The sequence below is a fragment of the Camelina sativa genome, chromosome 13, assembly GCF_030686135.1.
Source record: "Camelina sativa cultivar CO46 ecotype springtype chromosome 13, ASM3068613v1".
NCBI lineage: Eukaryota > Viridiplantae > Streptophyta > Magnoliopsida > Brassicales > Brassicaceae > Camelina > Camelina sativa.
In genome coordinates, this window is record NC_141892.1 from 9,091,448 (window position 1) to 9,114,935 (window position 23,488).

Genomic DNA, 23,488 nt, shown 5'->3' on the forward strand with positions numbered 1-23,488 from the left:
AGTTATGAAATCATTTTATGTAAAAAGGTTGTTGGAAAAAGAAGGACGTAGTTGATGTGATCATCTGAAAGAAAAAAGAAAAAGAGAGAGCTGATGTCGGTTTAGTGTAGGAGGAATAACGATAATGAAAAAATCTAAATTTTTTTATTTGAAAAGAAAAAAAAAGAGTTCCTGATCATTGTACATAATCCCCCTCTTGTCTCTATATACCTAACGACTTAGGTTAACAATCAAAATCTTTCTTTCCTCTCCAAACAAACAGATAGAGAACGAATATAAGAATGGCTTTTCAAAACCACGACTATCAAATTCCACCATTCTCTGGTCCTCCTCCTCCTCGTCGTAGATGGTGGTCACGACCAATAGTGACTTTGCCGGCAACTAATGATCGTAAAGCCACTTGCATGGAAACTACGGTCTGCATTTCACCTTGTTTCGGCTCAATATTCACCATCGTCGCTGTAATGGTATATATGTTATACTTCGTCGACAATGCTCAATGCGACGCCAAATTCGCCATCCAATCTATCGCCGTCTCTCCATCCTCCACCATATGGCACGTTGATTTTCTCGTTAAGAACCCTAGCTCTAGGTATTCTCGTACCGTGTCCAACAAATATTTTTATATATTTAATTTTTTTCCCATACTTTTTGTTTTTCATAGATATGAATCTGATGCTTGAAGCAATGGCTTCTTCTGTCCATGGTCTTGCAGGTTTTCTATCTACTACGAAGGCTATGAAACTGCCGTGAGTCTCGGTTCCTTAAGCACTGCCGTTCTAAATACTTATCACGAACGTAAGTCACCAAGTCACACGGCTTTCTCAGTGGATTTCGTTGCGGAGGGTAACCTTAACGACGTGGTTTCCGAACAACTAGATATCAAATTAAGGGCTAAGCATAAGACTTTCGGAGACGACTATGCTAACGATGGTTATGTCGATATAATGTGTCATAATCTAACCCGAAGCCATGAGAACGTTGAGAAGATTCATTGTCACTCTTCTTTCACAAAATTGAAGATTTTGTATAGAAATCGTTTTAATAATTAGGCTTTTTTCGGAGAAATACACTAAAATAGCACTAAAATAAGTTTTATGGACAACTATAACACACATTCCATAAATTTCCAAAATTAGCACAATTTAACACATTAAAACATTTAAAATAAATTTTTAGAATTTTGTTTTTTTATGTTTGGGTTCTCAATTTCATATTTAGGGTATAGTTTTGAGGGGTAGAATTTAGTATTTTGAATTTAGGATTTAATTTTAAAAGATTAATTTGTGCTATTTTGGAATTTTAGAGATGTTGTGCTAAGTTTGGAAAAAAAAACTTTTTTTGTGCTATTTTTGAGAATCTCCTTTTTTTACGTCTAAGCTTTTTTATCTTTACTTTTCCACCCAAAAAAATAAAATCATGTTAATTTATTTCATTTAATAATATTGAATACCAATTGATGCATAGTCATCAAAGACAAGTGTGTGTATTAAAACAAGATGTTGGACAATTATTTTGAGAATTTGATAATCGCTTTTAATCAAAATAAAGATTAATAAATCATACTGTTTACGTTGTTCTATTAAACATACAGTATCCAATCTTGCTTAAAAAATTATCCATTTAAGAGAAGGGCGATTCAACAGTTAATTCCAGGAATATAGATGATTTGTGTATTTTCTCTCCTAATAGAGTTCCTATTCTGCGGCGATGACTTTGTCACCGATGTATAGCCTTAACTGATTGTGTTGGTATTGCGAGTAAAGCTTGCCTATAATTTTGGATCGTTTCTCGCAACTCTGGTTTGTTTGTTTCTCCTATATATATATATATATATATATAAATATTTGTTATATATCAGTACAATCGGAATGCTTAGTCAAACATTTGTTAAACTCCCTTTTATTTTTTTTTTTGTAAGTTCTTATCTTTATTTTAGTTTGTTTAGTTTTATTTAGAATAAGGTAAAATACTAAGTGGGATAAAAGTATAAGTAGTATAATTAACTGTAAACTTCAATAAAATTAAGAAATTAATAAACGGTGTATATATTTAAGAAAAAAATAAAGGTTCAATACTATAAAACAAAAGGTGATAAAAACTATAATTCCAGTGTATATATATAAAACTTGTTATTTTCTTTCATTAAAGCATGTTAAAACCTCCATAATGGCAAGATCTCAATGTACATCTTGTGGCCTCATTCACCAACCTGGCCAATGTAATCCCCAGACTTCAGCCACACCAGCAGACGTTCCCTCGGAGGACGTTACTCCACTTTGTTGGTGCACTTGTTACTTTTCTGTGATTGGTTCCTTCATCCTTCTTTATCTCTTCTGTTTTCTTCTATCACTGATTTCCGTAAGAAAAAGTTGTTACGTAGAGCTTTTTGTCAGTTCCGTTTCCGTCTCAAACGCAGACCCAAACGTTTCAGCCGCTGATTGGACGATCGGTTTCGTCGCGAGGAGTCCAGTCACCGGCTGTGAAATCTCTATCCAAACACTCAACTCGCGTTTGCTCCGACGCGGAGACGTTGTCTCCAAATCATCATCTCCCTCGTTGGGTTATTTCGTCACCGGAGACAAAGCAGAAGTCGTTTTCGAGAAGGTGGTTATGCCGGGAAGTATCGGCGACGTGGTTTGGGATTCTCAGGTTGAGATTATGTTTGCGGTGAATACAAATGCTATGTATTTGAACGGTTTTTTGTTGGCGGCTTGTCCAACTATTCCTGTGAAAATCACGACGGATCAGGCGGGGGAGGTCATGGGATCGTTGCTTGGAAATATGAGACGGTGCGATTATATATATCAGAAAAACTTGGCTTAACTTGCTATTCATTTTTGTTTTATTTTATTAGTTCGAAATGGGATGTTCTTGATTAAGCGTATTGTTTTATACAGAATCTATAACAATTTTTTTTTTCTTTTCTCCCAAAGTTATAATCATGTGGTTACACTGTTTTCATATTTGATGGTAAAGAAAAAAGAGAAATCCAAACCATTTTTTTAGTAAAAGTTATAAAAACAGTAATTAGCAGAAAGCTAGAAGAGTTTTTGTGGTTTTGATGATTTGGATCAGACAGGTGTACTTCTTCAGAGAGTTGGGCTGGTAACGGTAGCACAGGCCCAGCTTGGTCTGCTAAGAAGATTGTCCAGGAGACAAACGACAATGACACTGTCGTATTGGTCGGTATCACGCTTGGTGTGTGTATCGTACAGTTTTGTCTTGTATCATCCCTACAAGGCGGCGACAGAGTGTTATTAAAGGAGAAAGGAACAGAGGGAAAAAATAGAGAAGCATTTTGGCGTTACATTACAGAGGAGGTTAGAGAGAGATACACGAGAGTTGGTGAGAGAGACTTTTGTCTTCTTCATTTTTCTTATTCTTTTTTGGGTCTGATTCTTTGTAAGGTGAGAGACGTGAGCTTGGGGGTGAGTTTGTTCAAGTTGTAATTGCTACTTTGATACTCCTTGTGAACCGGTTTCAGGTTCACCGAGACGTACCAGGATCACTTTGATCCTGGGAACTCGTATTTCCTCGTGTCCCTTTTACTTTCTTGTACAACAAACTTCAAACCTGCAAAACGTAAAATAGAGCACAAGGAAAACACAAACCTGTTAGTCTTTACGGTTGAACACTCAAAGAAAAGCCTAACAGTGGTATCAGAGCCAGGTTAGAGTGTTCTAACCGTAGAGAGAGTAGATCTACAAGGAGCTCTACAAGTCTGAGAAGGTTACTGTTCTAAAACTCAGAAAGGTCCAACCTTTAAGGTACATTTCTTCACCAAGTTCCGTTTTTTTATGTATCTGGGTTATTTCTGAAGGAGATACAGAAACAAAGTTGGAAAGTTAGAGTCTTGTTAGAAGTTATTGGTTGTGTGGTTAGTGTTGTGTGAGTTTTGCTAAGACAGTTTGTTAGTTTCGTCTTTTGTGTGCTGGGTTTTGTGGTGTGAGTCTCGAGTTCAGGAGAGATCTCAATAATGGAACCTACACAAGGAAGATTTGACGTGGAGAAGTTCGATGGAGAGGGAGACTTTGCTTTGTGGAAACACAAGATGTGCGCTCAGCTGGAAATCTTGGGCCTGGAGTCGGTACTACAACAACCAACAGCAGAAGGTGCTGAAGCAAAGGATGGTGAAGACTCAGAAGGGGCAGCAAAGTCAGATCCGAAATGGCTAGATAAAGACAGGAGGATAAGGAACCTCTTGAGTCACAGCCTGGGAGATATGGTGCTTAGAAAAGTCATGAAGGAGTCAACCGCACATGTTATGTGGACAGCTCTAGAGAACAATTATCAGGCTAAGACATTACCACACCGGTTCTATCTTAAGCAAAGGTTCTTTAGTTTCAAGATGGAGGAGGACAAGAACCTAGACAAGAATCTAGACATCTTCAATAAGCTCATATCAGACTTATCTAGCCTAAACGTGGAAATGAGTGAGGAAGATACGGCTGCAATCCTCATGAACAGTTTGCCTAAGAGGTTTGACAACTTTGTACATACCTTGAAGTATAGCAGCAAAGACAAAGACTTTGTTACTCCCAAGGAGATCATTACGTCATCTTATTCTATTGAATTGGAGCTGAAAGATAAGAGAGTACTAAAGGAGCCTGCAAAAGAAGGGTTGTTTATACAGACAAGAGGCAGAACTGAAAAGAAGACTCAGCCAAAGGGAAAAACAGACTCAATGAGCAAGTCTAAGACAAAGAAAAGGACTTGCTGGATTTGTGGTAGTGCAGATCACTTGAAGAAAGACTGTCCGAAAAAGAACCAAGCAAGCACAAGTCAGAGAGGTGAAGCAGGCATTGCACAAGCTCAAGGTGTTGAACCGTTGATGTTGACTGTTTTAGAATATCAACCAAAAGATGCTTGGATCTTGGATTCTGGATGTTCTTACCACATAACATTCAGAAGAGATATGATGTTTGATGTAGAAGAGGTAAATGGAGGAAGGATTCTGATGGGAAATGACGCATTCTGTGAAATCACAGCAACCGGGAAAGTCAAAATTGTGAACTACAATGGGACTGAAGTAGTGTTGTCTCAAGTCAGATACTCACCTACAGCAAGAAGAAATCTAATCTCTTTGGGACAGTTGGAATCAAACGGGTGTTGGTTCAAGTCTAAACAGTTTAGACTACAAGTGTTCAAAGGAAACAAAGAAACTCTCGCAGGAAACTATAGAGACACACTATATTTTCTAGAAGGAAAGGCGGAGCGTGAGCAGGTAAATGCAGCTGAAAGAACAATGAACACAACCGCTTTATGGCATAGCAGACTTGGCCATACAAGTGAAAAGGTGTTAAAGTTGTTAGTCAAGAAGGAACTACTCAAAGGAAGTGAGATAGCAGAATTGGGGCAGTGTGAAGACTGCATTTTGGGAAAATCTCATAGACTATCTTTCAAAACTGGCAAGCATACGTCGAGTGAAACACTTGAGTATGTGCATTCTGATCTTTGGGGGTCTCCAAATGTAACACCAAGTTTGGCAAAATGCCAATACTACATATCGTTTGTAGACGACTTCTCAAGAAAGGCGTGGATTTATTTTCTCAAGACAAAAGATGAAGCTTTCTCCAGATTTGTTGAATGGCTTACTTTAGTTGAAAATCAAAGTGAAAAGAAGCTGAAGGCTCTAAGGAGAGACAATGGTCTGGAGTACTGCAATAAAGTCTTTGATGACTATTGTAAGGAGAAGGGGATATTAAGGCACAAAACATGTCCTTATACCCCACAACAAAGGTAGTAGAAAGATTAAATCGGACAGTGCTTGAGAAGGTGAGAAGCTTATTGAGTGAAACCGGTTTAGGAGAATCATTCTGGACAGAAGCTTCGTCTACAGTCGTGTATGTGATGAACAGAACTCCATCCACTCCATTAAACTTTCAGATTCCTAAAGAGGTTTGGATAGGAAGGAAACCGGAGTATGATCACTTAAGAAGATTTGGCTACTTGGTTTACTATCATTGCAATCAAGGAAAGTTAAAACCAAGAGCCAAGAAGGGGGTGTTCAGGGTATCCACAAGGAGTTAAGGGTTACAAAATTTGGAGCAGTGAGGACAGAAAGTGCATTGTCAGTCGAGATGTAATATTTTGTGAAGATATTCTATACAATGATATCAGAAAATTGCCTGAAACTGAAGAGGCGATATCTGAGAAACACGGGAAGAAAGTCACATTCGTTTTGGACAATGCAACTACAAGGGCTGAGTCTTCTGGATCCACAACCGACGCAACATCAGAGGAAGGTGGAGCTCCCATAAGAGAAGGTGGAGCTCCTTTAGAGGATGGACCAGAAGAGGAAGAATCAGAGGAAGATTCGGGAAATGGCAGTAATGAGCTCAGAAATTACCAACTTGCACGAGACAGAGAAAGGAGAGTAAACATCAAACCACCAAGCAGGTTTGATGATGGAGACGTTGCGGGTTTTGCTCTCACCATGTCTCAACTCATAAACGCTGAAGAGCCAAAAACCTATGAGGAAGCTATAAGCTGTAAAGACAGGCTCAAATGGATCGCTGCTATAGAGGAAGAGATGAGCTCACATCAAAAGAATCAAACGTGGGTCGATGTGAGCAGAACAGAAGGTATGAGAACCATTGGTTGTAAGTGGATCTTTACACTTAAACCAGGAATACTAGAAGTGGAAATACCTAGATACAAAGCTAGGTTAGTAGCAAAAGGGTTTTCTCATATTGAAGGAATAGATTACCATGAACGTTTTGCACCAGTGGTTAAACACATCACCATACGGTTGGTGTTGTCAATGGTAGTGTATAGAGACCTTGAATTGGAGCAAATGTATGTAAAAACGGCATTTTTACATGGAAAGCTAGAGGAGAAGATCTTTATGGAACCGCTAGAGGGGTATGAGAATGGGGACCAAGTCTGTTCATTATAGAAATTTCTATACGGACTGAAGCAGTCTCCAAGGCAATGGAACCTAAGGTTCAATCAGTTCATGAAATCTCAGAAGTATGAGAGGATTCAGTATGATTCGTGTGTTTACTTCAAGTGTTTGAAAGGTGATGAATATGTCTATCTACTACTCTACGTAGATGACATGTTATTGGTTGCTAAAGACAAGTCAGAGATTTCAAGGCTGAAAGAACTATTGAGTAATGAGTTTGAGATGAAGGATCTCGGAAATGCAAGGAGGATTTTGGGCATGGACATCACCAGAGATAGAGAGAAAGGTACGTTGTTGCTGCCTTAAGAAAGCTACCTAGAAAAGGTTCTAGCAACCTTTGGAATGAACAATGCTAGACCAGTTTAGACTCCTATGGGAGCTGAATTTAAGCTATCTAGTACAAAACCAGAAGCGAAAGAGGAAGCATAGGCAGAAATGAGAAGCATACCTTATGCAAGTGCCATAGCAGTCTCATGTATTCCATGGTTGGGACACGGCCGAATATCGCATATGTAGTGGGTCTGGTAAGTCGGTTCATGAGCTCCCCTTGTAAAGAACATTGGAAAGCAGTTAAATGGGTGATGAGGTACATTAGAAACACATCAGATTTCAAGCTCACATTCACAAAGTCAAATGAGTTTAAGGTCGTAGGCTACTGTGATAGTGACTATGCAGCTTACTTGGATAAAAGTAGATCAATTACCGGGTATGTCTTCCAAGCCGGAGGGAACACAATCAGCTGGACGTCCGGTCTCCAACAAGTAGTACACCAGTCAACGACCGAAGCAGAGTATATGGCACTCTCAGAAGCTGCCAAGGAGGCTCTGTGGTTGATGATGATAGTGAGCGAGCTTGGAATTCCGCAAGAGCGAGTTGAAATCTTTAGTGATTCCCAAAGCGCCATTTGTTTGGCCAAGAACAGCTTACACCATGAACGCACAAAACACATCCAGGTGCAATACCACTTCATACGAGGTCAAATTGAGGAGGGTACGCTGAAAGTTTCGAAGATCAACAAAAAAGAGAATCCGGCCGATTTGTTAACAAAATCGATACCGGTGAAGAAATTTGAGGAGGGTATGAGTAACTTGAAAGTGCTTCGGCACTGACTCATAGCTCGGTGAAGATCTAAGGTTCCGGCGGTGAAGATGGAACGGTGGTTTCCGGTGGTGAAATCGGAAATGAGAAGAGGGTCGACTCTTCGGTTGGTCTGTCTGAACAAATCAAGGTGGAGATTGTCGTTTTGATGATTTGGATCAGACAGGTGGGCCTCTTCAGAGAGTTGGGCTGGTAACGGTAGCACAGGCCCAGCTTGGTATGCTAAGAAGATTGGCCAGGAGACAAACGACAATGACACTGTCGTATTGGTCGGTATCACACTTGGTGTGTGTATCGTACGGTTTTGTCTTGTATCATCCCTACAAGGCGGCGACAGAGTGTTATTAAAGGAGAGAGGAGCAGAGGGAACAAATAGAGAAGCATTTTGGCGTTACATTACAGAGGAGGTTAGAGAGAGAGAAACACGAGAGTTGGTGAGAGAGACTTTTGTCTTCTTCATTGTTCTTATTCTTTCTTAGGTCCTATTCTTTGTAAGGTGAGAGACGTGAGCTTGGGGGTGAGTTTTTTCAAGTTGTAATTGCTACTCTGATACTACTTGTGAATCGATTTCAGGTTCACCGAGACGTACCAGGATCACTTTGATCCTGGAAACTCGTATTTCCTCGTGTCCCTTTTATTTTCCTGTACAACAAATTTCAAACGTGCAAAACATAAAACAGAGCACAAGGAAAACACAAACCTGTTAGTCTTTACGGTTGAACACTCAAAGAAAAGCCTAACAGTTCCTAATTCAATAACTTATAGTTGTTCCAATGTTTTTGAAAGACAAATAACATAATCTTCTAATAACTGAGATTCAAATTCTGACACAAACGTGCATGATATCAAATCATCCATATATATTTCTCTCCTAACATATAATTTCCTCTTCTTCCCACTAAGTTAGTTTCAGATCTTTCCATTTTATAACATAATATTTTATCCTTCATTATGTTTACTCCGAAAGGTATGTAAAATCCGGCCGGTCTTGATTATAAAATGGTATGTTAAAATAAGATAAAAAATAAACAATAAACAATATCCGAAAATATCATAACAATCTTTATCAACACAAAATTTTGAAGAACTAAAAAAAAGAGATAAAATCTTTCTTTCTTCTCCAAACCAACACACTCACACACACACAAAAGAGATAAAAAATAAGAAGAGCTTCCCAAACCAATTATTACATGGTCAGTGCCAGAAATAGAAAAGGGATAACCAATGCCACCGACCTCCGCCTCTGCTCGTCATCGTGGATGGTGGTCACGACCAATAGTGACTTTGCCGGCAACGTCTGGTGATCGTAATTGTACTTCCAAGGAAACTACGGTTTGCCTTACACCATGTTGCGGTGGTATCTTCACCTTCATTGCCGTAATGGCATTTCTCTCTTACCTCGTCGACAAAGGTCACTGCGACGCCAAATTCTCAATCCAATCCATCGCCGTCTCTCCCTCCTCCCTCTCGTGGCACGTCGATTTCCTCGTCAAAAACCCTAGGATCAGGTATCATATATATTTTTCATCTATATATAAACCCTATTTCATCTGCATATATATAATAATAATTTTCATAAAACACACCAAAAAATGTTTTTCTTTCACAGTTTGACAAAGTCATTGACACTTCTCATAGAATAGCCACAAGACAATTTTGGAACAAAAATACCCTTGTAACTAAACTCTCTTAGTTTGGTTTCTTTCTCAAATATTATATATATTTTAATTGATCTTTAATATTATATAAATAAATCAAAATAGAGAAATGGAGGAAAAAAGAAATAAAGTGAAAGTCCAGAAATTTTGTAATTAGAAAGCACTTGTTTTCAATCTTTATGTAAAGTCAAAACCATAAATTATTTTTGGACAACTAGAATTCTACTCAGAAAATTATAGTTCTTCCATTTTTATACAAACTGTTTTTGATATAATTGACTTAAACCACCAAACACTTTAAAAACTCAAATTTTTAGTTTTTTTTTAATTTATAAATTGCTAATATAAGCTAGATTTAGGTGTAAAAATATTATATTGTAAATGAAAAACAATGCTTATGAAAAATGTGAACAGTGGCCGCAATATTAGGATTGCAGAGGATACCCATGTTGAAGATGACAACAAAAATACAATTATGCCCTCTGTTAAAATCATAATTATGAACGTACACAATAAATAAAAGAGCATTATGAACGTAAACCAAACAAGAACAGAAACTAAATAAAATAACATTACTTTGTACAAACGTACACTAATAAATTATTATCATGTACGTACATAACAATTGTTGTTGTGTACGTATATTATAATAGATTTGATGCATATAAATTTATTTGTTTCGTTGTGTACGTATATTTGAAAAGAAAAACTTGGTACACCGATTTATTTGTATCAATGTTGTTGTGTACGTACACCGATTTATTTGTATCATTGTTGGTGTGGACGTATATTAGATTTTGTTCGATATATGTGATGTACGTATATCAAAAACTTAAGGTATGAATTAAAAAAAAAATACTATGTGACATAATATAATTAAAATTATTATTATCATTATTATTATTATTATTATTTATTTAATTTTGGTTGCTGTAGCAACAAGACTTCATTGAACTCAGTTACTCAAGATGAATAAATGTAACTAGATCAGTTTGAATTTTTTTGTTTAAAGGGTATAATTGTCTAAAAATAGAGTGATGGCTAATTTCTGAAAATTGCTTTTGACTTTGACTTAAACCCGTTAAAAAACTCACTATATGGCTAAAGTATGTAATTTACCCTATATATAAACCCTATAGTTTCATCTATATATGTATGTATTTTTTCCCAAAACATTTTTGTCATATATATTAGTCTGTCTATGGTGATATTGTAGCTATTCTATTTTATACGGAGGCGATGAAACTACCATGAGGCTCGGCCCCTAACACGCTGCCGTTTTAAATACTTCTCACGCACGTAAGTCTCCAAGCCACACAGCTTTCTCAGTGGACTTCGCTGCCGAGGGGAATTCAACGGACGTCGTTTTCGAACAGTTAGATATCAAATTAAAGGCGAATCATAAGGTTTACGTTGGTTATCCTGAACCTGGACATATTGATATGTTATAATCTGACCCGAAACCATGAGAACGTGGAGAAGGTTCAATGTTATTCTTCATTCACACCATTGACCGAAGTTATAATTTGATTAGGCAATCTACTTTTCCATCATCTTGTTATTTTTTGTTATGATCATTAAGACTTTTTTTTCCATACGAATAATTGTGAAACTATTTTATTTCTTTATAAGCGCCTCTAGCTAAGCGACAAGAAAAAAAAAAAGGGGGGGGGGGGGAATAATAAGATGATCACTCCTACTCCTAGCTATATATATTAAGACTTATTTTTCCATAAAAATTGTGAAACTATCCACATTCATATCCTCGATTAGTTTCGATAAATACTGAGAACTTAATTATGGAAAAAAAACAAATGAAAATAGTGAGAACTTACTAACCGCTTTAAACGAAATATGGGATTTCCTATAATCCTAAGTAGTTCCGATTTTTAGTGTTAACATAAAATAATAAAAAACGAATTAAATATTTCCTTTAACACTTTTTTTTTTAAGGTTAAGTTGATATTTTTTCATCAGGACGTGTGTTAAGAACTTGGGAAAACTTGCAAGATGGCAAATCCTCAATGTACCGCTTGTGGCGTCATTTACCAACGTGGTCAATGCCGTTATGACCTTCCCCGGCAGGAAATTACTCCAGCTATTTGCTGCGTTATGTATTTTACGACCATTGGTGTAGTGTTCTTTTTTATTCTCTTCGTTCTAGTTTTTTACAATCTTGCCGACAAACACCAACTTTGTTACATAGAGCTTTTTGCCGATTCCGTCCCCGTCTCCGTCTCAAACGCAAACGTTTCAGCCGCTGATTGGAGGATCGGTGTTGTTGCGACGAGTCCAGTCATCCACCGTAAAATCTCTCTACATACACTCAAGTCGCGTTTACTCCGTGGCGATCAAGTTATCTCCAACTCATCATCTTCTTCGTCGGAGTATTTCGGAGAGTCTGTCAACGGAAACAAAGCAAACGTCGTTTTCGAGAAGGTGGTGATGCCGGAAGTTACTGGCGACGTGATTTGGGATTTTCGGGTTGATATTTTGTCTGCAGTGAGCATAGATATTAATAATGGAAACGGCTTTTTAATGACGACTTGTCCCGATATTTCGGTGAAATTTACGACGGATGCGACGACGGGGAATGTGATGGGATCGTTTCTAGGAAATATAAGACGATGTGATTATACTTTCCATCATAAGTTGGCTTAATCAAATCTGATCATGATGAAATGTATTTCTTGCATTATCTTTGTTTTATTGCTTGGATATAACGGAAGTTTCTTATAAATAAAAAATTTAATATCTGGTTTTTATTAGACTAGTTGTAGGATGAGAAATAACACTAATTTAACAGTAACAGAAAAGAAAAAAAAAATTGTTTTATCGAAAAGAAAATAAAAAGAAATCTAAGAAGCGCTCCTAATTCATGAACTTGTTAGAAGAATTGCTTGAATATTTTGAAAGACGATGAGTGACACTTAATCTTGTCATAACCGATATTGAGATTCTGACACCTGATATCATAATGTCCAATGAGATCATCCTTCTTCGCACGAAGTTTCAGTTCCAATGCGAAACCTCTAGGAGAAGAAGCTGCAACGACGTGGCTTTGATTACCTGCCGTGGCTAATTTCACCGAGAAACTCGTGTGGCGGCCACTCGGATCATCATCATCCCTGCTAGAGGTGTTCAAAACGGCGGCGTTGAAGGAACCAAGCATGGCTTGCACGTTATGGCCGTTGTAGTAGACAAGACATCTCGATAATGAACTCGGGTTTTCCACGAGGAATACGACGTGCAACCACGTGGCTGAAGCGGAGGGAGTAACGGAGATGGATTCCACGGAGAAGTTGACGTGGCAGTGAGAGTTGCTGAGGAAGATGGAGGTAATGGCAACGACGAGTAAGATTGTGAACGTGGAGTACCACATGGGGTTTTCTATAGCTAATTTCTCATTTTTAGTGAGTTCTTTACGACGACGGAATAATGATTGTAACTGTGTCCACCACCGTGAAGGAGGAGGTGTTGTAGGATTAGAGGAGGCGGACGACGGTGACGTTGGCAATCCGGTCACTATTTCCAGCGGCCTGTAACTGTAAGCCATTATTTTTTTTTGCTTTTGTTGGTATGGAATAAAGATAATTTTTTTTTTTTTTTTTGTAAATTAAATCTTTAATGATTAAATTATCGTTAGCAATATTTTCGATTGATTTTTGTTAGAAATCCTATTTTCTCTCTTTCTAATTGATTTTTAAGTTGTTGTGAGTGGATATGAAAGTTTGTTAGAGTTGAATAGGTAAAAATAGTTGAAAAAATAGAAAAAAAGACTTGGCAATTACGACTACAGATACGTGAATGTCTCATTGCGAAAACCTCCTTTGGTTTATTCATCACAAAGTTTTAGCTTAGTTAATGTTACATTACATTAACTAATGTCTCTTTGTACTGCGTGTGGTCTCAGGAGTAGACACTGCCAATGCCTTCAGCAAGCTTCAGACGAAAACAGTGATAGTGACGATGCAAGCAGTGAGGGTGAAAACAGTGACAATGAAGAAAGTGCTTTTAAACTTACACCAGCTTCCTTCTGCGTTGTATACCTCATGTACGCTCTCGCATTTGCAGGCCTTTACTTCATCTTATATGTGCCAATATTCTTTTTGTTACCCATTTTAAATCCAAGATGTTACGTGGATGTCTTTGCTGAGTCATTCTCCGTTTCAAACCCCTCAAACGCAAATGCAACCGCTGACTGGAACGTCGGGTTTACAACAATGAGCGCAGCAGGTAGCACTTGTAAAGTCTCTCTCCATACAATGAAATCGCGTCTCATCCGCGGAGGCAAGCTAATCTCCGAGTCAGCCACTCCTGATTACTTCGGTTTACTCGTAAGGAGAAAAATCAACGATGTACCGCTTCCTTATGCTGTTTTCAAAACGGTTGCAACGCCCCGCGACGCCTTGGTTTTGGATATCCGAGTGGAAGTTGTAACTAGCGTTAAGATAGACGGTGGATCCCGTTATGAAGATGGTTTCTTGATCTTGACTTGCGGCAATATACCGGTGAATTTCACGGCAGATCCGGATGGAAATGTGAAGGGATCGTTGCTCGGATATATGAGGCCGTGTGAGTATAAATTCCAGCAGGAGTTCCCACTCGCATCTTTTTAGATTTTGACTTTTACGAGTCTTACGGTACTTTACGTTTAGTGAACTTTTGTTTTCTTCGTTTTTCAAGATAAGTTAGGATTATTATTAGAGTTTAATCACCAATAGCAAGTATTGTATCACTTGAAAAGCCATCTAATCTTTTTTTAGAAACTAAAACCTTTTGTTTTAAGTTCTATTAGAGATTGACCCGCACATACGTGCGGGGTTAATTTTCTTTTTCTTTTTTTTAATAATTTTATATGTTATAATCTTTTGTAAAATAAAATATAATTTAAGTAATCGATATTCGCGTAGAACAGGAAGAAGAGCCACGGCGTAATCATTAGCGCTTTCATTGATCTTCTCTCCAGACTCTCTTATTCTGGCGCCGAAACTACGTCGGCGTCGATATCGGATTTAGCTCGTTACTTAACCGTCGTTTCGTCTTTGTCGTCTTCGCCGTTATATTCTCAGTCACGCGGAGATTGAAGAGAAAGAGAGACAAAGCTGTTAAAATACAAATAAAAGATTCGGTTTTAATTTTTTTTTTTTGTCTAATCTCGTTTTATTTTAGAGTAGGGATTGACCCGCACGTATGGAGTTAATTTCAAAAACTAAGTTTGATAATCAGTTTATAATATATCACATATGTAGCATTATGTTTGTGAATATACATTTTTAGGAATGATATTAACATTCGAAATCCAAACTTATACCATCTATTTTTTATTCGGTTTAGACAAAAAGAACGATCATATTTGTTTTTGTTATCAGTAAAGATAACTACACTAAAATATAGTAAGCGCAAGGTGGTATGTTTATTTCGAGACCAAAAACTCCATCATGTTCTATCATAATAGATATAAAACCGTTAAAACGATTAAACTTCGTTAGAGATGTATACAAATATTTTAAGGGTGGAAATAATTCATGTTTCCTTTTTTCATTTCCCATATTTTTCTATACACGTTCTCAAATGCATTTCCAATATGAGATATTTCCGATATGGGAAAAATCGGATGGAACAAAAACAAAAAGTATTTAAGTCTTGTTTCGGATAAACACAATATAATATATATATATATATTATATTTATATACCATATGTCATAATAAAAATATTACAAATTAATGACTTTTTTCTTCTTATTACTTTATATTTGGTTCATTAATATTGGTTTACATTTTTTTAATTTTTTAACTATTACAAAATATTGTTTAGCGTATTTTACTATTTTTATTTTTTTATAACTTTACATTATATATAATATTGTAAGTGTTAATTTATTTTAGTTGTAACATGTTCTAAAAACGTTTTTAATTTAATGGATTTATATATTATGGTGAATTTATAATGTTTTTATAGTTTATTATGATAAATCAACTGAGTGTAATCTATATTTTTATTAATCAGGACAATTTCCTCTCTTCTTAAAGTGTCACCACATCACTTAGAATATACACCAATATACTACTTTTTTGGTCCGAAGTTAGTAACAATCTATTACTATTAGTAATTAACTCTACCAATACTTACGACCTAACAAATATGTTTAACCAAACAGAGCCCAATGATGAAATCCCCTAGTCAAGCCCAATAAATTTAACAAACCAAAACAAACCTAATACTCCCTCCGTTTCATAATATTGGATGTTTTAAAAATATCTTTTGTTTCATAATATAAGATGTTTTCATGTTTTTATACAACTTTTTGATTAAGTTAATATTATTTATTAAGCAGTATTATTTCTGATTGATTGAACTTTTAAAAAGTAAATACTTCTTAATCTGCGTGCTTTTGTTAAAACATCGTATATTTTGAAACGGAGGGAATAACAAAAGCGATACAATCCTACGATCCGACTCTCCGACCAAAACAATAACAGAAAAAGAAAAATATTTGTCGGCAATTTCTAGAAACTTCTTCGACCACATCTTCATCATCAAATCCAATAGAACCATCAAACGACATCCAAGTTCATCAAGAATTTACCGAATCCAGTCAGTACAACACTTTGTGTGTTATTCTATTCTCGGGTCAGCTATGTACATTTTCTTTTTACTTTTTTATTTTATCAGGTTTCGAGATTCTTTTCAGGTGTATATTCTTCTTATATATATAGATTTTCAGGTTCTTGCAAAGAATCAATGGATACAAAGTCAGATCGATAGCTCACGATCCACAACAAAAGCAAGGCTCACCATCGTTGATCAAGGTTCTTACAATTTCCATATTCTCTGGTTTCTCTGTAAGATGTAAATTAGATTACGAAAATAGTTTTGTTAAATTTTTGGATCCAAGTGGGTTCTTAATTATTTAGTAATCAGTATTCTCGAAATTATAACTATGATTACCTGATAGAAATCTAATTCGTGACTTCGACATCTTAAGTATATTACTTTCGCATACTATCATCATGCCCAACTTCTTTTCTACAATTATCGAATCCACAAAACCCAAGAATTTATGCTTTACTTCATACTTAATATATATAGAGTTAGATTCCCATGTAAGGTCTTAAATAATTTCAACTTTTTTTTTAGCTATAAAGACTGAAAAGTTTGCATTAGTCAATCTAGATAATTTTTCATAATATAAATGTGAGGCTACGATTTACTAATACTACTAAATCTGATAATATATGATTTACATGACCTTTCTAATTAATAAGTACAACCGAAATATAAACAATTTCTTTCTGTTTAAAAAACCAGTGGGTATAACTTAAAACGATGAAAAGAACAACATGTAATACAACATGTTTATTATCTTTTTGACAGATTAACAATGAAGTCAACAGCACCAATATGTATTGGCGTAAATCACAATATGAAGCAAAGAAAGAGAAGCATATGCCATTTTATACAAATAGAGGTTAGTATTATTAATACTCTTAACTTCTCATTTGCTTTATAATCGGTATAGATTTGACATATCAGTGTCTAAATACTCAAAATCACAGAAACACTATAATCTAAAAACATAGACAGAATAATCTAAAAAATGAGGTTCTGGAACACTTTCAACATTCATTGTCTAATTCTTCAGATTTTCCTTCTTAAATCTGTTGTCAACCTGTTCTTGAAAAATCTCAGGCAATAATTTTTATAAGCAAAGTTTAATTTAGAAGAGAATTGTTTCATTATGCTAACATGATAAGTTGAATGAATAGATCTATATATTTCTGAAAAACAGAAATGCAAAGAATCACCTTTAACAGTATCTTCATTTGTGAGTGCCTGGCAAAGCAAAACATTGTCGTAATATAACTTGACATATTAATTTGAACTCCATAAAAATAATCGTAAGGCAGGTTAGAATAAACTTACATTAGTCTAATCTTGTAATTTCTGGATGAAAGATAAGTTGAAAACAAACATCTCCATTAGTAATTTGAATGTAAAATAAATAAAAACAGAATTCACTTAATATAGATGTAAAAATAAAAAGATGAATAAGATTTATGGTACCTTATATTAAATATCTAGAAGTCAATTTGTTCATTTTGAACTCCCTTTCGCTTTCAGATTCTCAAGTTTTTTACACGAATTTGCTAGTCTGATCTCTGTGAATGAAGATATGAAACATCATTAAGAGATAGAAGAAAAAAGGTAACTTTTACAGATTTAAAAGTAACTCCGCGCATATGGAAAAATATCAAACCAGTATGGATTACTTTGGCACGATTTAGACTCTGATCTTCTATCCTGTTTTTGAAGGACTTAATATGGGACACATGAGTGATACCATTATTGGCGCCATGGATACTATTAATGTGACTTTCTGAATTGTTATTTTAGGTTTGATGTGTTTAGTTGTGTATGACGTCTAGTTTGGTGTTTATATAGTAGTAGTGGAGGTGCTTTTTTGCGATATTCTATTTAATCAATAAAAGATTTTCAGTTAATGTTTACCAAAACAATAAGATTATGTTCCAAATTATTTTGATTTGAGATGTTATTATAGATGATCTTTAAGGATTTCATTTGATAGAGTCCGACTTTGTTAGTTTTGGAAATGAGTTAGTTTCGGGTGTGAAATATTTGTTGATTTAGGTTTTTAATATAATGATTGATGATTGATATTTATTCGATTTTAAAAATTGATAGTTTCTAAAAGCCATATTGTTTGGAAGAACAGATTTTTGGGAGTTTAAATGTCGTTAACTGTTGATTTGGTAGGTATGTAATCAGAATATTTTTTCTTTCTATTTATTATTTGAATTTCCTTACAGGTTTCGGCGGAAGAGTATGTATGGAGACGGTTGCAATATTCCATGATCCGAATAAAGTAAAACCAGATCTTTTAGGGTCCGCGTGTTTTGACCCCTTTAGATTACTTGTTTGCTCTTGAAATAGTTTATTCTTTGTCTTCCTTTTCTTTTCTAGTGGGGGCATTGAATGGAATTTTTTTTTTTTTTTTCAGTTTTTGCTTTTTACTCCCAAATTAATAGTATAGATATTTTCAATACAATTTAACATATATCAAGAAAAGTAAAAATACTATCGGAAGGGCCACATATTTTTTAGACCGTCATTTCCATTTGACCGGCCCATATACAGTAAAACCTTTATAAATTAATAATGTTGGGAGTAAGACATTTTATTAATTTATAGTGATATTAATTTATCTATAAATTAATAATTATTATTTTATAGTGTAAATTAATAATTATTAATTTATAGATATATTTTTAATTGTTTATTTTTTAAAAAATTATGAATTGGAACAACTATAGCAAAATAAGATTAAACTTTCGGATGTTATAAATTTTATGGTTTAGGAATTGAACTTGTAATATTTAGAAAGCACTATTTACAATAAATTACAAATATTATAGACAAATTGACTTATACACATGAGACACATAAATTCAAATCTATGAATAATAATATCAATTCTCCTATTTTAATAATCTGTCAAATTATCAAATTGTAAATGATGAATATCTAAAAATTAAAACTTTAAATTTTAATTATTTGTATGACATGTTATAAAATATTTTAGAGATATTATTATAGGTTGAAAATACAACATTACAATTGTTCTATAGAATTGAGCTTTAGGAGAAACATACACTATTATATCAGTATATATATATATTTATATATATTTACATAATTATTAATTTATGATATTATTGGGATCATATTTTATAAGGAGATTTCGAAAAAATTATTATCTTATTGAATATTGTTAATTTTTACACTGGCCCGACTTGGGACCAGCAAAATTTATTAATTTATAATGTTTATTAATTTATAGAGTATTAATTTATAGAAGTTTTACCCTATAATGTGATACTCAAATTTATTTGTTTCCTGATTTCTTACTTAAACAATTGTAGTAGAAAGAAGATTCGTCGTCTCTCATCCAAAAGTGCTTTTCGTGGTAATTATCACCAAAGAACTGTGGAAAAAAAAACATTTATGTTGTTCAGAGCTGATAAGGACTAAAAACAGCCTTTTTCCGAATTTCGCATAAAGTTAAAAATATAAAAGAAGCCCATTGGTAAAAAACAAAAAAAGTGTCAAGAGTCAAGACTATAGCTGTGCGATAGCTTAGCAATATGGTTACAAATAGAAATAAACTCATAATTACGATACATTTAACCACCAAACTCTACTTACATAAATATCCCTCAAAACTCCACTACTAACCTTCCAATATCTTTCACCCACCAAACAAAACAAACCAACCAACAAATCTCTCTCTGCAAACCAAAAACACTAAACGCCACTACACGGTACAATGACGGAGAGAGAATGCGACCACTATGACGAATATGACGAGAGGAAGAGGAGACGCGTAATATGGGCGTTGCTAGGCCTAATCGTTGTGGCTGCGTTTGTGGTTTTCTTGGTCTGGGCTATACTTCACCCGCACGGACCGCGTTTCGTCCTCCAAGACGTAACTATTAATGACTTCAACGTCTCCCAGCCAAATTACCTCACTTCGAATCTTCAGGTCACACTCTCTTCTCGCAACCCAAACGACAAGATCGGAATTTTCTATGACCGCCTCGACATCTATGCCTCATACCGAAACCAAGAGGTAGCGTTCTGCGTTTTATTGCTATTTTCTTGTTGATTTGCTTGGTGCAATGTGTATGAATCAGCAAGTTTTAGTATGCTATAACGTTAAAACCACATAACATGATCCATCTTAAGTCTTAACGTATGTCTTAAGAATATATAAATATCATCAATTTGATTTCACAAATGTTTTTTTGTTAAATTTTATATTTATCATCATTTTGGATTCATAAGAATAAACCTGCAATGTTGAAAAACCAATATCACCATATACATATTTGTCTACCACTTGCAGAATTAATCATTTTTTTTGTCTTTTTTCTTTCTTGAAGAGTTATAATATACTAACAAGAATATAAATAATGCTCTAGAGCGAGCACTTACTGTTAAGGGATAATTTTTTTAGGTAGAAGCTATTAATTGAAAATTTAAAATACAAGAAGAAACAAAAAGGACCTATAAATCACATTTATAAGGTTTTTTTTGTATTTTTTTTTTTTGTTATTCGTCTTTTAAGCGTTTATGTATTAATTCTATATTTTTTTCGTATTAATTAGGTGACGATTGCGAGGCTATTGCCGACGACGTATCAAGGACATCTGGAAGTTACGGTGTGGTCACCGGTTCTGATTGGCACCGCCGTGTCGGTGTCTCCTTACCTGTCTCCGGCATTGGAGGAAGACCTAATGGCCGGGTTGGTGCTCCTCAACATCAAGATAGACGGTTGGGTTAGGTGGAAAGTGGGCTCGTGGGTCTCCGGCGGTTATCGCCTCCACGTTAATTGTCCGGCGTACATTAACGTGCCACGTCAGTTAGTCGGCGGCGCTGGCCCGGCGATGAAGTACCAGCTTGTTCAGCGATGTGCGGTTGACGTATGAAATACAAAAGCAAAGAATATATATTTTCCAGGGGAATAAATTTATAAGGTAAAAGGTTAAATTAGAGCATTATGTTGTCGATTTGTGGCTTGTTAATTAATTTTTAAAAGGTGTTAAAAGAACAAGACGCTGATTAAACCTTTTTTGCTTTTCATTGATGTCCAAGTACTAAAGTACTAGAACATAAATTGACGTGTGTTCCTTTTAATCAAATTTCATTTTTTTTTCTTCAATATAGCTAGTATAATGTTGGAATTGAGGATGCATATTTTAAAATTAGAATAATGTACGATAAATTTATTTGTGGTGACTTGGAAGGAGATCCTTTTTAATCAAACACCCACGTTAAATTGTAAATTTACATGAGTTTTAGCATATGATATATATACTATAATAGTATAATCTAACCCATGAGTGTAATTAACAAGGTGACAGTTGACGTTTTTAGTACTCTGCCGTCTGCACACGAAATTGCCAGAATTAGGGAAAACTTACAAGGGTGGGTTTATTTTCTAGTTGGATATGAGTCACATGACAACGACTATGTAGCTGATGGTCTTTATGGAAAAATAAACCCTCTCCAAAAATATATCTAAAAAATAGCAATCTAGTAATGATATCACTTGCTATATTTATTAATTGTTAAACTTTTTTGCAATCCGACCTTTAAGAAACAGAAAAAAAAAAAAAAAAAGAAAAAGATTGCAATCCGACAGCAACAAATATTTTTAACATGTACAAAATGTAGGAAAAGATAGTTTTAGGTTATGTTTCATGGGAACATAACAAAATCATATGTGTGTACACAGTTCACTTTGTACTATCAGTTCCTTTTGATGTTATTGGTTTATTGGGCACTGAATTTTAGTTTCAAAGATTTTTTGTCGCGTAAGTACTTGAATGCGGACTTCCAGAGTAGATTTTTTTCTTTACACCCAAATTGTCTTCTTGTAGGTTCAGATTTTAATATGGTTATCCTAGTTTCTATTCTAATTTGCAGACATTATTAATTTGGCTGGTTAGTTTCTACTTCTTATCTACGGCAATGAGCTATATAAGAAGCTGATTGGTTAGAACTTTAAGGACTTAAATTAATTTTAGAAACTAATCAATATCGATTATGACATTTTAGAAACTTAACAGCTCAAAAACTGGTCCCATTATTCTTTTTCAAAAAAAAAAAATGGTCCCATTAGTTATTATATCAGAAAGTTTTTTTTTTTTTATCATAAATTTTCAAAGTCAGTTGGCTGCAAACTCATGTTTGGTGTGATTTGTACGAGGACTAGCAGTATTCTGAATCAAAACAAGAAGAAGATACGTACTATATATATATTAGATTTATTAAAATATTTAAAATTTAATATTTTGTGTTTCGATAAATTATTTTATGTTTGTTATTTATTTTGTTTTTAAATAAGTATTCTCATTCACGTAAAATAAATGACTATTGATTAGTTAATCATTAAACTGAAATTTTTTGTTAATATGAAAGGTTACTTTAAAATATTTAATCTGTATCTCATATAATATATATAGCTCTTCATGTTTTGATACACAATCAAGACATACAAACATTTTTTATGTTGGGAAAAGAATATTGATTACATATAAAATAAAATGCGGATGAGCATGGACATTATGTGTTAGTTTGTCCGCTTTTAACATAATCTATAAAACATCAATATCTTCTAAAACCAGACACCTCCAAGAAAGACGAGACAGTAACTTGAATTTCTCGAATAACCTCTTCTTGAGCCGAAACTCATGCTCTTCCTTCATTCTCTGTGTAATTAATTTCTTTAATTAGATAACTAAAGGTAGCATAAATAATAGTGATATTTATATATTACCAACATGCTTAAAATTTTTATTATTATAATTTGAATCTTTTAGCAATAAAATATTTTAATCTTAATGAATTATACAAATGACTTCAAATGCATTTGTGTTCTAGAAGTAGAATTCTTTCTGTTTCTTGATTAATTGCATTTGGAAAAGAAAGTTCCCTGTTAGATATTTCTATATTTTTATCACGTACTTTATATCTATTAAACATACTAAATCTAAATGCAAACTGAATTTAGTTTAGAATTGAATAAAAAATGTTATTAACATATATTGATATATTATTATATCAAATAAAAATTGTTTTTTGTGTTATACTTTTCTGTTTAAATATATATATATATATGTTGTATTATACTCAAAATGACCAACGAAAAAGAGTAAAAACATACCATCGTATTATCGAGTTACTTTTTTTAGTGTTAACTACACAACCTAAGAGAACATAAAATAATTGTTAAC

At 34.5% G+C, this 23,488-nt stretch overlaps 5 protein-coding genes, 1 long non-coding RNA gene and 1 pseudogene across 7 annotated transcripts; 6 read left to right on the forward strand and 1 right to left on the reverse strand.

Annotated features, from left to right (window-relative positions):
* Positions 1–179: 179 nt before the first annotated feature.
* On the forward strand, positions 180–2,925 carry LOC104738095 (uncharacterized). Its single transcript, XM_010458328.2, has 3 exons — positions 180–592; positions 716–1,038; positions 2,384–2,925. Exons 1-3 carry the CDS (start codon positions 282–284, stop codon positions 2,824–2,826), a joined length of 1,077 nt encoding a protein of 358 aa, XP_010456630.1. The 5' UTR covers positions 180–281; the 3' UTR covers positions 2,827–2,925.
* A 6,244-nt stretch (positions 2,926–9,169) lies between these two features.
* LOC104738096 (uncharacterized) lies at positions 9,170–11,196 on the forward strand (annotated as a pseudogene).
* A 472-nt stretch (positions 11,197–11,668) lies between these two features.
* Positions 11,669–12,389, forward strand: LOC147929337 (uncharacterized). Its single transcript, XM_087482837.1, has one exon. It carries the CDS (start codon positions 11,677–11,679, stop codon positions 12,325–12,327), a length of 651 nt encoding a protein of 216 aa, XP_087338963.1. The 5' UTR covers positions 11,669–11,676; the 3' UTR covers positions 12,328–12,389.
* A 17-nt stretch (positions 12,390–12,406) lies between these two features.
* On the reverse strand, positions 12,407–13,296 carry LOC104736229 (uncharacterized). The gene has a single exon (XM_010456180.2). The coding sequence runs from the start codon at positions 13,220–13,222 to the stop codon at positions 12,554–12,556; it is 669 nt and encodes a 222-aa protein (XP_010454482.2). The 5' UTR covers positions 13,223–13,296; the 3' UTR covers positions 12,407–12,553.
* Positions 13,297–13,494: 198 nt separating this feature from the next.
* Positions 13,495–14,450, forward strand: LOC104738097 (uncharacterized). The gene has a single exon (XM_010458329.2). The coding sequence runs from the start codon at positions 13,551–13,553 to the stop codon at positions 14,283–14,285; it is 735 nt and encodes a 244-aa protein (XP_010456631.1). The 5' UTR covers positions 13,495–13,550; the 3' UTR covers positions 14,286–14,450.
* Positions 14,451–16,163: 1,713 nt separating this feature from the next.
* Positions 16,164–18,871, forward strand: LOC109128343 (uncharacterized). 2 transcript variants are annotated; one of them, XR_015577325.1, is made up of 5 exons: positions 16,164–16,301; positions 16,396–16,480; positions 17,046–17,139; positions 17,793–17,876; positions 18,500–18,871. It is a non-coding gene; the product is annotated as an uncharacterized LOC109128343 (long non-coding RNA). The 2 variants fall into 2 exon arrangements; XR_015577326.1 differs by lacking the exon at positions 17,793–17,876 and having other exon boundaries at positions 18,500–18,618.
* A 926-nt stretch (positions 18,872–19,797) lies between these two features.
* Positions 19,798–21,411, forward strand: LOC104736230 (NDR1/HIN1-like protein 1). The gene is made up of 2 exons (XM_010456181.3): positions 19,798–20,319; positions 20,858–21,411. Exons 1-2 carry the CDS (start codon positions 20,017–20,019, stop codon positions 21,176–21,178), a joined length of 624 nt encoding a protein of 207 aa, XP_010454483.1. The 5' UTR covers positions 19,798–20,016; the 3' UTR covers positions 21,179–21,411.
* The last annotated feature ends 2,077 nt before the right edge of the window (positions 21,412–23,488 follow it).

Excerpts from the sequence above, each read along its gene's own strand:
- LOC104738097 (XM_010458329.2), top strand. The coding sequence starts at position 13,551 with ATGTCTCTTTGTACTGCGTGTGGTCTCAGGAGTAGACACTGCCAATGC.
- LOC104738095 (XM_010458328.2), top strand. The coding sequence starts at position 282 with ATGGCTTTTCAAAACCACGACTATCAAATTCCACCATTCTCTGGTCCT. Across the intron at positions 593-715 it reads GTTAAGAACCCTAGCTCTAG|GTTTTCTATCTACTACGAAG; the intron begins GTATTCTCGTAC and ends ATGGTCTTGCAG. Across the intron at positions 1,039-2,383 it reads GAAGATTTTGTATAGAAATC|AGCTTTTTGTCAGTTCCGTT; the intron begins GTTTTAATAATT and ends GTTGTTACGTAG.
- LOC104736230 (XM_010456181.3), top strand. The coding sequence starts at position 20,017 with ATGACGGAGAGAGAATGCGACCACTATGACGAATATGACGAGAGGAAG. Across the intron at positions 20,320-20,857 it reads CCTCATACCGAAACCAAGAG|GTGACGATTGCGAGGCTATT; the intron begins GTAGCGTTCTGC and ends CGTATTAATTAG.
- LOC147929337 (XM_087482837.1), top strand. The coding sequence starts at position 11,677 with ATGGCAAATCCTCAATGTACCGCTTGTGGCGTCATTTACCAACGTGGT.
- LOC104736229 (XM_010456180.2), bottom strand. The coding sequence starts at position 13,222 with ATGGCTTACAGTTACAGGCCGCTGGAAATAGTGACCGGATTGCCAACG.